Below are 15,445 nucleotides of genomic sequence, written 5' to 3'. Positions count from 1 at the left end.
CCTCATGGGTGCCATTGGTTTACCTATAAAACAGAATGATAGAGAGGTCATCCTTTTTTGTATTTGTGACTTCTGCCACATGAAGACATAACATTCCTCCCCTCTAGAGGAGGCACCATTGGAGCTATCTTGAAAATGGCTTATCACCACATAGGTGCCCTGATCCAGGACTTCCAACCTCTAGAAGAGTGAACAATGAGTCTCTGTTCTCTGAGTGACCAAATCTTTTGACAAATCTTTGATTAATAGTGGGGAAAGTGGACCAACAGGGTCTGTAGTAAACAACACTGTGTTGAGTGATTAGAATTTTCTCCTCACCAACTGATGTCACTAAATGAGGTAACCAGTAAGTCATTAAGCTTGGATGTGGTCATCATTACAAATGTATGTTTAAAGTAAAACATCACATTGTATACTTTAGATTTGTACAGCTCATATTCATCAATGATGCTTCAGTAAAACTGGGGTTGGGGGAGAGACACATTTTCACACCAGTTTAGTTTCTCTTGGTGATCTGATAGGGAAAGCCAAATGTGATGTTTTAAAAATGAAACCTCTACTTCCATAAACTTTCAGAATGGCCTCCCCAGAAAGATATATGATCGTAGAAAGGACATCATTTATTGAAAACCAGCAAATAAATTGAAGTTTCTTGGAACCTGAAGCTTTCCTCTTCAATAAACTCCCAAATACTTGTTATCTGAGCCACTTTTAAGGGAAGTCTTGCCTAGCTGTGTGATGCATGTCTGTGCTTTTTGCAGTCAGGGAGCACTAAGCATATATCTCTTAAGAGCTTCTGGCCATCAACTTCCCCCAAAGAGGAAAGCAGGAAGGGAATGGGGGAGAAACACTGATCAGGAAAACAAATATTTGGTCTTTTCTGCAAATCAAGTGATGTACGTGTACTGATTAAAAAGTAAGAAAATAAAAAGTGGCATCTAGTATTGCTCAGGAAGAAGGTTGAGTGGGTGATTTTAAACTCTCCTGATTCTTGCCCACTTCTTGTCTCTGTGGAGAATGTCAAAGGCATTGCTTATTCTGATGATTTGAACACAGTCATCATCACAGTAACTCCCCAGGCACTGGATGACATATTTAATATGGATTATTTAATTTATTGCTTTCAACATCTCCATGAGATAGATACAATTAAGAGTACTGCTCTGAGACAAAGAGACAATAGGCACACATTTTCAAGGATGCACTGAGGAACTGTAATAATACATCTAAACCTGGTCACTTGGCCACTGTACCAGAGACCTGGGCATTTAGGGTTAGTGCAAATGAGGTTATGTGGAAGAAGAGAAATTTGGGTATACAATGAGCCAAGTAAATGGCTCCAGAGTAGAGGTCCTTTCAGTGGAATGAGGAAGCACACCATGCCTAGATGAGTGTAGGAACATCCAGTCAGAACTGGTAAATGCCAGTGACCTCTAAACTCAACACGACCTGCCTCATCTTGACTGGATATTGTCATAGCAGAATGGGACAAGTGATTATGGTAGATAGATAGACAGATAGATAGATAGATAGATTCTTTATAATAAATAAATAACCCTGATATTGGACCTTTTAGTAGCAAATTAAGAACAAGCCAAGTTTCTAAGATCCAAGATTCCAATAGATGAAAAATTCATTTTTCTAACACTGTTCTGGGTCTCCATTAGCCCCCCCAGGGAAATGATGTTTTCATGTATGAACAATATAAAAAGATCACTTTTACTTCCTAGACTTTGAATGCTCCTGGGACTGTCTCCCAAGGTGAAACTTTGGGTGGATTACAGTGTTTAAATTCCTACCAATGGCATAGGAAGAATGTTCTTTACTTGGTTAAATGACTTTGTACAGTTAAAGCCACTTTTAAATACACAGCAATAGGCTCTGTTTATTGATAACAAATCCTCTCCCCCTAGATAAGGTAACCTGAATTGGCTATTTCCAGGTAGATGATAGACTGCCTTGACTCAAGGCTCCTACTCTATCTCTTGCTAGAACTCCTTCTGCCTTCCTCTGTATCCATGCTGCATGGATATGTTAGACAGCTTTCTATCACTATAACAAATACCTGATACAATCAGCTTATAAAGCAGGAATGCTTCACCTGACTTGATTTTAAAGTTTCAAGTCAGGATGGGCCTATTGCTTTTGGTTCTACATGAAGACAAGTTAGTACATCACAGCATGGAAGTGTGATTGAGTCCTCTCCTTCATGGCCAGGAATTGAAAAAGAGAAAGAAGAATGGACTAGAGTCTTCCTGCCCACTTAGAACATTCCTATAATGACCTAAGGACCTTCTGCTGAGAGCTCTTAGAGCAGCAGTTCGAAGCTTGTAGTTCTTGGCCCCAACAGTTGTCACATATCAGATATCTTGCATAACAGATATTTACATTATGATTCATAACAGTAGAAAATTACAGTAATGAAGTAGCAACAGAATAACTTCATGGTTGGGGTCACCACAACATGAGAAACTATATTAAAGGGTCGCAGCATTAGGAAGGTTGAGAAACAGCGCCTTAGACATTATACTATCTCTCACATCACTAAGAGCTATAAAATAAACTGTTAGCACATGGATTTGGGGAGATGCTAAACTAAACACAGCAAACTCTGATGCCTACCCTCATGATTTACCATGGGTGTATGTCACTTCAGCAACAATAAATATAAATCCATAAGCAAAAACAAATATAAATCCATAAGCAGACTAAGACTCCAAAGCAATTTGTCAGAAGAAATAAATCTTCACCAGGGAAGAGCACACCAACTAGTTATCCAATACCAAGTGATCAGCCATGAAAACATACATACAAATATCATTACACAGATTGATCAAGTCATATTTAAAAATATGTATGTATATACACATACATATATGTGTGCAAGAATAATTAATGAGAAAAGAGGCCATGAATTTGGAGGAGGATTTGGAGGGAGAAAAGGGAAAGCAGAAATGTTCTAATTTTATTATAATCCCAAAAGTAAAGAAACAAAAACTGAAACTAATGAAATAAATGTTAAAGAAAAACATGTATTTGTTTTCAGATAAAAGGTGAACGCTAATATTTTAATACTCATTTAATGTTAATATTTTTATGTGACTCTACCATAAGAATGTCTGATGTTTGTAAAATGGCACTGTTATCTTATAATATGTTGGAAAATACTCACTTAGGGCAAAGAGTCTTTTAGTTCATAGAGTTGGTGTCTCAAGTCCTGAAGTTCCTGGAGAAGTTCTTAAAGTTGAAATAATTTCAAGCACATGTTTATGACATCAACACAATCCTGACATTTCAAGCACTCACCAATAGAAGAATGTCAGGCTTCCCCACCAGGGCCAGGGCAGTGGAGAGCTTCCGTCTGGTGCCCCCACTGTATGTGGCCACAGGTTTGTCCACGTGAGGTTCGAGATGCAGGCGCCTTACCAGATCTGCAGCCACCTGAAAGAGAAAAGCTCTCCGTGAACCTTTCTCCATGGTGCCCACATGGGTTGCCCCCTGACTCCTGCCACCTCCCATCATGTCTGTGTTCCTCTCCCACAGAGGACTTCCCTATTCCACTTCACTTTATGAGACAGGGAACAATGGGGAAAGAGCAGGGGGAAGAGGGTCTGTGTCTGTGACCACTTAGGATGGCCAAACACGGGTCTGGAGATCAGAGGATGCTGAATCGATGCTGAATCTAGATGAATACCCACATTCAGGTGAGTAGAATAAAGAGGTTGTCCCTCCCGGCAAAAAAAGGCTGAGAAGGAGCTGGATAGAAAAGAAACAAAGAAAACAAGACAGCAAAATCTCAAGGGAAACAACACGGAGTGAGGCCATTGATAATATGTATCCACCAGGGTTTGGTTTATTCAGTACCCAGGCTGAGGAAAGATGGGACCAGCTTCTTCCTCCTAGTCTCTGGGAACTATCTGATCACTTCATGAGGGTGTGACTCCATCCACCAGAACCTACGCACATCCTCAGCCACCAAGGTTAGCTTGGAAGCCCTCACCCTCAGGCTGGCAGCCTCTCTTCTCTCCACCATTCCACTTTGTCTCTTACCACATGCCCTGAGAGTCACTCACCCTTAAATTTTAATGCAAATCTCTGTCCTCTCCAATGTGCATCAACTGAGTCTCTTAAGACTGCACTTTTGTTGGTATTAACCAGGATAATTCGCCCCAAACAACTTCTCATCTGTTTCTACTTTTGTCTCTTATATGGGACCCAAGTTAGGCATTTTGTGTGTTCCTTTCCAACAGTATGTACAATTTTTAAAAATACACACTTCATATAATTCTTGTGTAGATAAGAATCTATATCAATCAAGGTGTTAATGCAGATATAATCGCAGATTTGTTTCTCAGATATTGTCTCATAACCAAACTACTGAAAAATACATTGCAGTTCAAATTTAGAAGGAGAAATTATATAGTATTAAGACAGTTGATAATTGTGTTTTTAAAAGTACTAAATAAAACAGTGTAAAGCTAAATGTATATACTTGTTTCACAAATATATAAACCTTAGGGTTATAATAATATGATGATTATGATATGTCACAAACTTCAAAACATTTTGGATGATAATATCGTTAACTCAAATTATTCTGTCTGTATTTGTGTGGCTTCAAAGTAATTTAGAAAATGAGCTAAAACACATGAGTGCTGGTCTATCCTCTAACAGTGTGAGTCAAGCAAAAAGAAGTCAAGGCCTAAGAGGCAGACAGAGACTAAATCCTGAGTCTCCCACAGTCTCTAAGAAAGCTATCTCAAGGTCAATCCTTTGTTCTCAATGAAATTATTCAAGCCATTTTCTCCAGACTGTCTCATGGGAAACCTCCCTTCCCCTGGATTCATTTAGTCCAATTATGTCAATTAAAATAATTGAATAAAAGCCTTTTTAAGCAAATAAAAACTTCAAAATATTTTATCCAGGATTAGCAAACAAACACAAATGACTAATTGGGGTGCTTCAGTAAAAGGACTAAGCCAGAAAGCCTGTGCTGTGGAGCTTAGCGACAACCAACAGTGTCCATGGAATCACAAAGCTGAAGCGTAAGCCTTGTCCTTGGGTGATGTTCTTAGGGAGGATGGAGGGAGGCAGCAGTCTCCTTAGGAGAAGCCTTTGCTTCAGTGACAGCAGCACTGTGATCACACAGATAGTCCACCACTTTTGAAAGCTACAAACACAGAGAGCTGTGAGACTAGCAAAAGCAAACAGAAATAGGAAAAGTGAAAATTTGGGTTATCTTTTTAGAGTTATGGAAAGGCTCAAACTGTACCTGCATTACAAACGTTCTTTGTGATACACTGTATTTTATTGAGAAGGGGAATGAGAAGAGGCTAATAACGGGGAGAAACAAAGCAAAATAATGATGAAAAGCCCTGGTTTTATAGCAATGCGCCTCAGAGTGAATGCATTCTTAATAAATTTGCCAAATGCTCTTGGTTATTTTTATGAAACCAGAGAATGTTTGTCATATTTTCCTAATTTCACAAAAGGTTAAGTAGTGCAGACTACAAATCCCAGAGCAGCTAATCATAGGAAGATTCCAGAATGTGTAGGAAGAAATGTCTGATCTAATGCTCTGTGAATGTCACTTTCAGAAAATAACTGAAAATGATCTAATAAGAAGCATTTTGTTGCCATCTTTTCTGCACTCAGCACCACTATCAAAATAATGGCAAATGTAATGACCAAGAAATCGAGACTGGCAAAATGCTACCTAGACCCCAAAATGTCATAAGCCATAAAATCTCACTGTTATTGTCCCAGAATAACAAAATGTCATAAGTTACAGAATCTTACACGTGTTTTTTCTCTTAGAAAGCTCTAGAAAGTGTGCCACATTTAGAGCAGAAGACTGGAATTCATTATCTTTATGGCCCAGGCTGTAACACATTCAGCACAGTAGAACTTCGGGAAATATCCTGTAGCCGAAACAGATCATTCAGGAAAGCATGCACACTCATCAGATTCCTGAGCCAAAAACTGCTCGTGTGCAGGTGTGATGACCATATCAAAACTGCTCTGTGAAATTCAAGATGAAAATGAGACACTGAGCAGGCAAAAGAAGCCAAGGATTTCCAAGGAAAAGGCCATAATGTGACCTTCCCTCTGCCAGTGACCTCCTAGTCGATTGTTCTTCACTCAAAACTTAGCTCTTTTCAAGACCCACCATGAATGGGGAAAAGAAATTTAAGATGTAAGCAATGTCTACAGAGATGTTGCTGAAAGCAGCACGCAGGAGCAGTCTGAGGGCTGGGGAGATGGCTCGGTGGTTAGGAGAGCTGGCTGCTCCAGAGGCTCGGAGTTCAATGCCCAGCAACCACATGGTGGCTCACAACCATCTCTGGTGGGAACCAATGCCCTCATCTAACATAAAGTCGTGCATGCATACAAAGCATCCGTATACACAAAATAAATAAGTCTTAAAAAGAAAAGATGGATTCTGAGAGCAATGTGCAGGTATTTACAAAGATAGAACCAGTAAGGTATTTATTCCTATCCCAAAGAAGATCAAAATGCAGATTTCACCAGGTTTCATCCCAATTAGAAGTTTCGTTTGGATATATTAACTCAGGAAATACCAGAAACTTCTCTCACACACCTTCCCTGGCCTTTCAGATTATAAGTGCATTCCGGAGTCATTTGGCTCTGATTTGGTACTAGATGTTTCACCAACCTAGTCAGTTGAATCCAAGCTTAAAGTGCACCTCTGCACACAACTGTACGGTGTGAACAATGAACTGGAAATGAACACTTCAATCAACAGAACCTAAATTCCAGTCAAATGAAAGGGTAACCTTTTCTTTCCTAAGTAAACAGTTGAGGGTTGCAACTGTAAGGGGCAAGATTACAGATAGAACAGATCAGTGAACTTGGAACAGGTGGACTGAGTGCCCCAGAGTAGAAGGCACAGTGCAAGGCTTGAGCTGGAGGGAAGGAAAGGAAGAAGGGTGAGGGCCTGTGAGGATGAGACAGAAAGGGCTTCTCAGCAAGCACGGGACGTCTCCTTGAATCAGAGGACACAGTGATTGACTATTTTTCCACAGACAAAAGAGAATCCTGTAGAATAAGACTAATTTGAGTGGCAGGTATATTAGGAGGGAAAAAATGCCTCTTTTGTATCCATGGCTCAGGGCTTGAACAGGAGTGTCTTTCTGGGCCCAACTTATTGGCGCTCAATGGGAAGGAAATAATTAAAAGCTCCAAGCTAGAGTAGCCCCATAGTCATCGAACACAGTTTCTGTTTCCTTGATCACACCAAAAGCTGGAGGACTAAGCCTGAGATATCGATGATGGAAGACATTTTGTTCAAGTCCACTAGCTAACAGCTGCCAGGGTGGTGTCAATCAAAAGCCTGTGCTCCAGAGCTGTTATCCGTGTTTCATTTTCCCCAATTGTAAAATCAGACAAATAACTTCTTAACTGCTTTGAACATGGTGTGAGACAGACATATAGAAAGACAGTCATGTGTCACTTAGGAAGAGGATACATTACGAGAAGTGAATTTTCAGGCATTTCATCATGCTGTGAACCTCAAAGAACTCTCTGCCAATCCTAGGTGGTAGACGTCAATCACTGGACATGGATATAACCTCTCAATACAATCAAGAGATACGGTAAATACAAGGTGCCTGAGGCTGTTTCCAGGATATGTGGTCTTACAGTAATCCATTTTTATAAGTAGAAGTAAATCTACAAAGCAAACACACACACACACACACACACACACACACACACACACACACACACACACATTATAGTGCAGCAAATACATAAACCAGCAATAGTCAAAAGCATTATATACAGCAGTCATTGATACAGCTGATGGCAGAGGTTTGTTGACAGCACCACAGTCACACAAGTCATGTGTCATGAGGCAATGTTAAGGTAGGTGTGATGTCATCAAGCTATTGGGAATTTTTATGACAATTTTGTAACCTCACCATTTTGGGATCCTTGGTGAATAAAACATTAAGATATGGTTCGTGACTACATTAACTAGATCATCATTTTATGTTACTTAACACTAATATCCTATAATAAGCACCTCAGAATCCTATGCTTATTCTATGTTTCAAATGCTCACACAATTTACAGTAGTCAGAAATTGGCTGGGAAAGGCACTATGTCCTCTAGGAATATGTAAAAAAAAAAAAAAAAAATGTGCTGATCTATTAGAAACCGCTGAACGAGCAAGTAGCAGTACCATCTGCATAATCCACTACAGTTTCATGAAAGAAATAAAGCAAGTTCCTAATTGGTGAGCATTAAAGTAACTTCTCAGTGGAGGAGTTCAAAACACAGACTGAAGGACAGTGGACTATCAGAAGGCAATTGCCTGGGTGACAGAAAGCACAAGTCTTATTAAGGGAGACTTCATAGGTGCATTCATCCATACAGAAGGGGCCAGCTTACAGCCACTGCCAGGAATCTACCTCTTCAATCAGAAACTAACAAGAAGGAGCTGACAGAGAAAATGCGTATTGAAGATAGTGCCAATTATTAGTATCGCTTGCTAAGGGCTGTTTGACTTCACTTGGTGGATCTCCTGCAGGGTGGTCAGTTGGCTTTGTTTATTAAGATGGGAGGTAGGTCAAGGGTCCTGGGTCTGAACAATGAAGTGGAGAGTTTCTACTCTGGTTTTGGAGCAGTTACAAGTTAAGGAACAGAAATAAAAAAAAGAAAGACTACAGCATTACAAAACAAGCCAGAGAATGCATTGTCATGGACCGGCAGTGTCAGTGGCTATTAGCTTTGCCTACTGTGAATCCTAGGAAGTTACGACTCCTATAGACTCTGATTGATGGTACACCAAGAAGCTCCACCCCCTTTTATCCTACTCATTTTGCAGAACCAGAAATCTAGCCAGCACTTCACATACTACAAAGAGGTGTACAAAGAGTAAAATGTGCTTTAAGCACCTTCCAGTCTGATGCATTCCTACTTTAAAAGTCCTTTGAGTTGTCTGTCAAGGCTATTAGCTCTGATCTGACCACAGCTTTCATCAAGAGAAGAGATGAGTCTCCCCTGGCCACTGCTTCACCTGCTCTCCATCACTCTCAGGCAGCGTGTAGGGAGGCCTGAGAGTTCTTTCTGTTCCAGGTACTCCTTCATTCTCCCGAGACCACCCAGAAAGGCACTCCTCACAGGAAACTTTCTGCATGCTCCCAAAGGAGCTATCCACTTCAACAACTCCCAAGTTCCACAAACACTCTGTGTCCAGTTTTGCTGTATTTGTTCCTGACCACAAATCCATAAGCCAGGAAATACAGTCATTTATAGGAAAAAGAGAAAAGCTTAGGGTTGCAGAGTAACAGAAGGTATTATTTTTTTGCTTATCTCCTTGCATAGAACTCTCTCGCAGACACATTTTTAAATATACAATACTAATACAAATTTTAATGTTGGAAAATGACTTCCATGAATTCATCTGATAGTATGACTTCTTATCCTGGGGTGAGAGAACAGCCTTGGAGCCACAGCTGATAGACTAGAATCCCTCAGTGGATCCTTTTTCTCGGGAAACCCCCAAGATTGCTTACCTCTGGAATGTACTGCTTTGGAATCCCACGGAGGCTACAGTAGTATTGGAGATGTTCCCAGCCAGTCAGGAGCTCATCCAGGGCATCCTGCTGTGGACAGTAGCCAAAGAGGATGCCCACTTTGCTAGCAGAAGTCAGATCCACCATATCTCTGCACACACAAGTAGAACAGGCTGACAAAAGGCTTTATGAATATATATCAAGCCATCCCTTAGATCTGACTTATGGAGATATATTGTTTGTTTGTTTGTTTATTGGTTTTTTTTGAGACAGTGTTTCTCTGTGTAGCTTTGCCCCTTTCCTGGAACTCACTCTATAGCCCAAGCTGGCCTCGAACTCATAGATATCTGCCTGCTTCTGCCTCCTGAGTGCTGGGATATATTGTTTATAATCTAAGAAATAAAGCTTACCTGAAGATCAGAGGACAGAGCCAGTCACAGAATTAGTCATAGAGGTTCAGGCAGTTGTAGATGAATTTCTAAACAGTCTTATTAAATAAGAAACACAGAGCCAAATACAGGGCTGCAAGTCATAGAGATCAGAGCAATAGTGATAGCCACCAAACTAACCTTAGCTCACCACACTGCCATTGCTTCCCAAGAGAACCTCTTCCTGTCTAACCTGAGCCTTTATTGCCTTGCTGTTCTGCCTTCTCATTGGGTCTTAATCCAGTCACCTCACTTCCTTGTCACTGCCTGTTTATACAGACCTCCAGGTCTCTGTGGTTGATACTGGGATTAAAGGCGTGTGTCACCACACTTGGCTGTGTCCTTGAACACACAGAGACTCTGCCTGCCATGTGACTGTATTAAGGGCATGTACCACCACTGCCTGACTTCTGTTTATAGCTGACTATGGCCTCTGATCTCCAGGCAAACTTCACTTATTAACATAAAAATAAAATACCACATTTCAGCACAAATAAAATATCACCACAGGCAGGGGTATCACACACCTTTAATCCTAGCACCTGGGAGGCAGAGAGCTGTCTGGACCTTTGTGAATTCAAGGCCACCCTAGACTAGATGAGATTAATCTAATCTAAGAAAGAAACAGAATCAGGCAGTGGTGACACACACCTTTAACCTAGTATTTGGGAAGCACACACACCATTAATCCCAGCACTCGGAAGGTTGAGATAGGAAGTGAAATGGCTGGGTGGAGAAAAGCATATAAGGCAGGAGGAGACAGGAATTCAGACCCTTTGTGGCTGGGGACTCAGGAGCATTCAGTCTGAGGATCCATGGAGACAGGATTGTCTGAGGAGTTGGTGAGGTGAGAAGTGGCTGTGGCTTGTCTCCTCTGATCTTTCAGCATTTACTCCAATATCTGGCTCTGGGTTTTTATTATAAGACCATTTAGGATTCTAGTAGCACTGACTCATCAATCTCAATTGCTCTACTGTGTTTCTTATAGCTAACAATTTTGCACAATTATTTTCATCTATTGACAAATGAAGGGTACCAGAAAATGCCACACCAAAATGTGTATCTTGGCACATGGACTATTCAGCTAAAGGTAACAGCTTAGTTAAACCAGCAAACTCTGAGAAAGCTATTTTATCTTTCCCCAGCTAGGGGGATCTCTTATCAGGGATAAAGAGTTCACAAACTTCCCCTGTGTAAAGGACATGCCAACTTGCAAAGACATCTCTGCACTTGCTTCTTACAGTGACTGCTCTGATCACCTAGAAATACAAGAAGAGGTGAATTTACCAGACACTACCTCTCTTCTCCAAAACTCACCTTCCTACCCAAAGCTCCAAACCCCTTTCCATTTGCTAATACCTGTGATAAGCCTTTCTCTTCTAATCCATCATTTGATCCTTCCTCTCTCCTGCCCTTCTGTGGTGGTTTAAAAGAAAGTGGCCCCCAAAGGGAGTGGCACTATTAGGAGATGTGGCTTTGTTGGAGTAGATATGGCCTTGTTAGAGGAAGTGTGTCACTGTGGGATTGGGCTTTGAGGTCTCTTCTGCTCAAGCTTTGCTCAGTGTGACCCTCAGATCATTTCCTATTACCTGCAAGATGTAGGACCCTCAGCTACTTCACCAGCACCATGTCTGCGTGCATGCCACCATGCTCCCCACCATGATGATAATGGACTGAACCTCTGAAACTGTAAACCAGCCACCCCAATTGTATGAGTTCCTTATAAGAGTGGTCATGGTGTCTCTTCACAGAAATAGAAACCCTAACTAAGAAACCTTCCTTCCATCTTTTCTTTTCCATTAGTTTCTTTTTCTATAGTTACATATATATGTATATATATATATATATAAAATTATATATAATACATAATTGTTCTTTGTAAAACTCTTGTTTGTATATATGCAATTAAATATGCCTTTGTTGGTTTAATTACCAGGGCCCTAGTGAAAAACCTAAGATGGTAGAGTACAAAACTTTCTTTCCTCCCAGTAGCAATCCATGAGTCCAGCATACTAATGGGTTTATGTGTGTATATGAGTGTAGGTGTGTATATGTGTGTGTGTAGGTGTATGTGTATATGTATGACTATCACTGAGCTTCATATTTAGCACATATGTTCTTAATAAATGGCTATCACAGTAATATTTCCACAAAGAAACTATTGTAAATAATTAATGTACCAACCCTTAAAATTTCAATTGAAGATTTTATAATTCAATTTAATTACAACAAGTACATAAACAAAGTACATAAACTTTCACTGAATATATGAAAAGTAGAAAGAGTTAACAGGCCCAATTGCAAAGATCATCACAAGCTTCCATATGTCATCCTCCCTTTCACCGTGCTCCCATTGGGATGGGCATGCACCACCATGACAGACTTGCTATGACTGATTGCTGTGCATATTGCTCTGTATAAATAAAATGCTGATTGGCCAGTAGCCAGGCAGGAAGTATAGGCGGGACAAGCAGAGAAGAGAATTCTGGGAACAGGAAGGCTGAGTCAGGAGATACTGCCAGCCGCTGCCATGAGTACCAACATGTAAGCTCCTGGTAAGCCACGAGCCATGTAGCAAGATATAGATTTATAGAAATGGGTTAATTTAAGATGTAAGAAGTAGATAGCTAGAAGCCTGAGCCATTATGCCAAACAGTTTAAATAATATAAGAGTCTGTGTGTTTATTTTATAAGTGGGCTGCAGGACTGCCAGGGCTTGGTGGGAGCTGGAGAGAAACTCTCCAGCTACAACTGATCTAACAGCTAAGTCCAGCATGCAGGGAAGTTTTGTACTGTGTGCTCTAGTTTTATTTCACAGTGTGCCCTGTCAGGTGCCCACCACTGACAGGACCAGCAAGAATAATCTCATTCACTTCCAGTCTAACAAACCCCTTCTAGTCTTATGCCAAGCTTCAGATGCATTGTTGTTCTTGTGTTTTGTGACTTTACCAATGTCAGAATGTCACAGAGTTGAAGGAACACATAGAGCATGCCATGGATGCTTTCATTTAACAACATGCCCTTATGCTTACTTCACGCTTGTTACGATCCTGCTCTTACTCCTTGGGGTCTTGCATCTTACGTCATCAGTGGGCACTGGTGACTACATAAGCACGGCATGGTCACACAATCTGTGCCTTAAAACAGCTGGACATGGACCCCCACCCTCTCTCTCTGTTCTCTCTCTCTCTCTCTCTCTGCTCTCCCCTCTCTCTGTGTTCCCTCTCTGCTCCCTGCTCTCTGCTCTGCTCCTACCATCTTGCTTTCTCTCCAGGCCTGGCTCTTCCCCCTCCTATCCCTTCCTTCCTTCTAATAAAGCTCTTTGTAACTCTGGTAGTTCTGGCCATGGCCTGTGACTTTTCCACCAGTAACCAGTGCTGCCACCAGCACCATTTACATATCAGTGCTCTCCAGGATGCATGTGAGACCCCTGAATTTAGACATTGGAAGCTAGTCTTCTAAGCAATGGTATTAAAAGGTAGTACCTTTGAAAGGAGGATTAGGTCATAAACACTGGGATCTCAAAAAGCATATGATTGTAATATTTAATAAGAATAAACTTGACTGAATTAAGAATAATAAAAAAAGAGGTCATGAATTTGAAATAAGTAATGAGGAGTATTTGGGAGGGTTGGGGTGGAGAGAAATACTGTAATTATATTCTAATTCCAAAAACAAAAAAGGATAAATGAAAATAATAAATAAATTAGATCTATAGACATCGGGAAAGTGTTACTTCTGAGTGTGTCTGTGTGAGTGTTTCCAGAAAAGCCCTGGCTCAGGGAAGCACACTTAAAGCAGCAGGGTACCATCCCACCTGCTTGAGGGCCAGATGAAACAGAAAGACAGAAGAAACAAATTCACCTTTCTCTCTCCCCCTCCCTCTCCCTTCTCCTCCTTCCCTCCCTCTTTTTCTTCCTCAGTTCTTCCCTCTTCTTCTCTCCTTGTCTCTTCCCTTCTCCTCTTCCCTCCCATTCTTTCCTTCCCAGAGCTGGTATACCCTTTCCCTTTTCCTTCTGGCATGAGAGCACTGTGAGAACACTCTGGACTTTAGAGGGCAGAGGTAGAACCAGCTGATCACTTGGTTTTCAGATGAGAACTGCAACACCAATTTCCTTGGCTCTGGGTTTGAGGACTTGAACTGAATCACTCTACTGGCACTCCTGAGTCTCCACTTTATGAATGGCAAATAGCTTGTTGTAGGACTTCTCAGGCTCCACAATCACATCAGCAAATTCTCCCAATAGAATACATTTCCTCTCTCTCTTCTTTCCCCTCTTCCCTCCTTCCTCTTCCTTCCCTACCATACCTTAAACTATTCTGACTGGTTCTTTATCTTTACAAAGGCCATCTGGGGGAACTCACAGTCCAGCTCTTCCTTCTACCATGGAAAAACAGCAATAAATCCTCATCTCTAAAGCAGGCAGTCTTCACCCAACCCATGTCTGGTAGGATCTTCTTCCTCTAGTGTGCAATAATACTGTGATTGTTACACAATCATTCTCATGACGTGTGTGTCCTTTACTCATTCTTGCATAGGAAATGAGACTGTCAAGGAGGCTGTCCTCTCGAATTTGTAGTCTGATAAACAATGAACACATTTTACATCATGACTCACCACAGGGTATTTGTTTGTCTCATGCAAAAATGCAAAGGTTGAATGAAAATATAAGTTTCAAGAATCCTTGTATATTTAGTTACTAACTTGGGAAAACCTAATAGGGAGATAACTCAATAGAATTATATATATACATATATATATATATATATATATATATATATATATATATATACATATATATAATCTCTCTCTGTGTATATACATATGTATATTTATAATCATGTTTCTGTATGTGTGTGTTATCTGTAGTTGCAAGCATGTTAGTTTAAATTCATTACCAGAGTTGAGGTCGATCTGGGATTTGGTTTTTTTGAAAGTCTAAAATGTTTTATAACTAAAAGGAAATCAAATACTTAATTAAAACTATTCAGAAAGTCTTGGCCCATGAAACATTGACACCTGGATCAAATGCAGGACACCTCCAGGTAAAGTGTAGCAATGGTAGCAATGGCAGGCATGGGTCTGAAGAGAAGGACACTTCACTGTGAAAAGAAATGTGCTCACATCTTCCTGAAGCTCAGGTCCTTGTGACAGATGACAATGAGATGCAGAAAATGGTTCCTGAGAGGCTAAGGAGCTAAGCAGAACTGATATTGTTCTTTAGAGATAAAAAGATGTGGGTCTACAGAGTCAGACAAGGCCAGATGAGCCCGTACACAGGAGAAAATGAAGGGACTCTGTAACTGAGGCTCTCCTACGTGGGGACAGTGATGGGAGGGACATAAGAAGAAAAGGACAACCTAGTGTCCCAATCCCACCAAATGCAAAACTCCTCTGTGAAGTGGGATTACTAGATACTGATGGAAATAGCAGTGGTAAAGGCATCAGCCACAATGAAACCTTGTCCCTGAAAC

General features: G+C 40.8%; 1 protein-coding gene across 1 annotated transcript in view; it reads right to left on the bottom strand.

Moving 5' to 3' along the window:
- Abca13 (ATP binding cassette subfamily A member 13) overlaps nucleotides 1–15,445 on the bottom strand; it is a 446,515-nt gene that overhangs the window by 50,500 nt on the left and 380,570 nt on the right. Inside the window, exons 56-57 of the mRNA XM_052734499.1 lie at nucleotides 9,543–9,693; nucleotides 3,307–3,441 (exon numbers count right to left, since the gene is read on the bottom strand). Coding sequence (XP_052590459.1) covers nucleotides 3,307–3,441; nucleotides 9,543–9,693 — 286 coding nt within the window. The remainder of the gene's footprint in view (nucleotides 1–3,306; nucleotides 3,442–9,542; nucleotides 9,694–15,445) is intronic.

Source organism: Peromyscus californicus, unplaced genomic scaffold (assembly GCF_007827085.1).
Source record: "Peromyscus californicus insignis strain IS unplaced genomic scaffold, ASM782708v3 Scaffold_13__1_contigs__length_99412109, whole genome shotgun sequence".
Taxonomy (NCBI): Eukaryota; Metazoa; Chordata; class Mammalia; order Rodentia; family Cricetidae; genus Peromyscus; species Peromyscus californicus.
The sequence above is the reverse complement of the archived record's forward strand: the minus strand, read 5'-3'. Positions and strand labels throughout refer to the sequence as shown.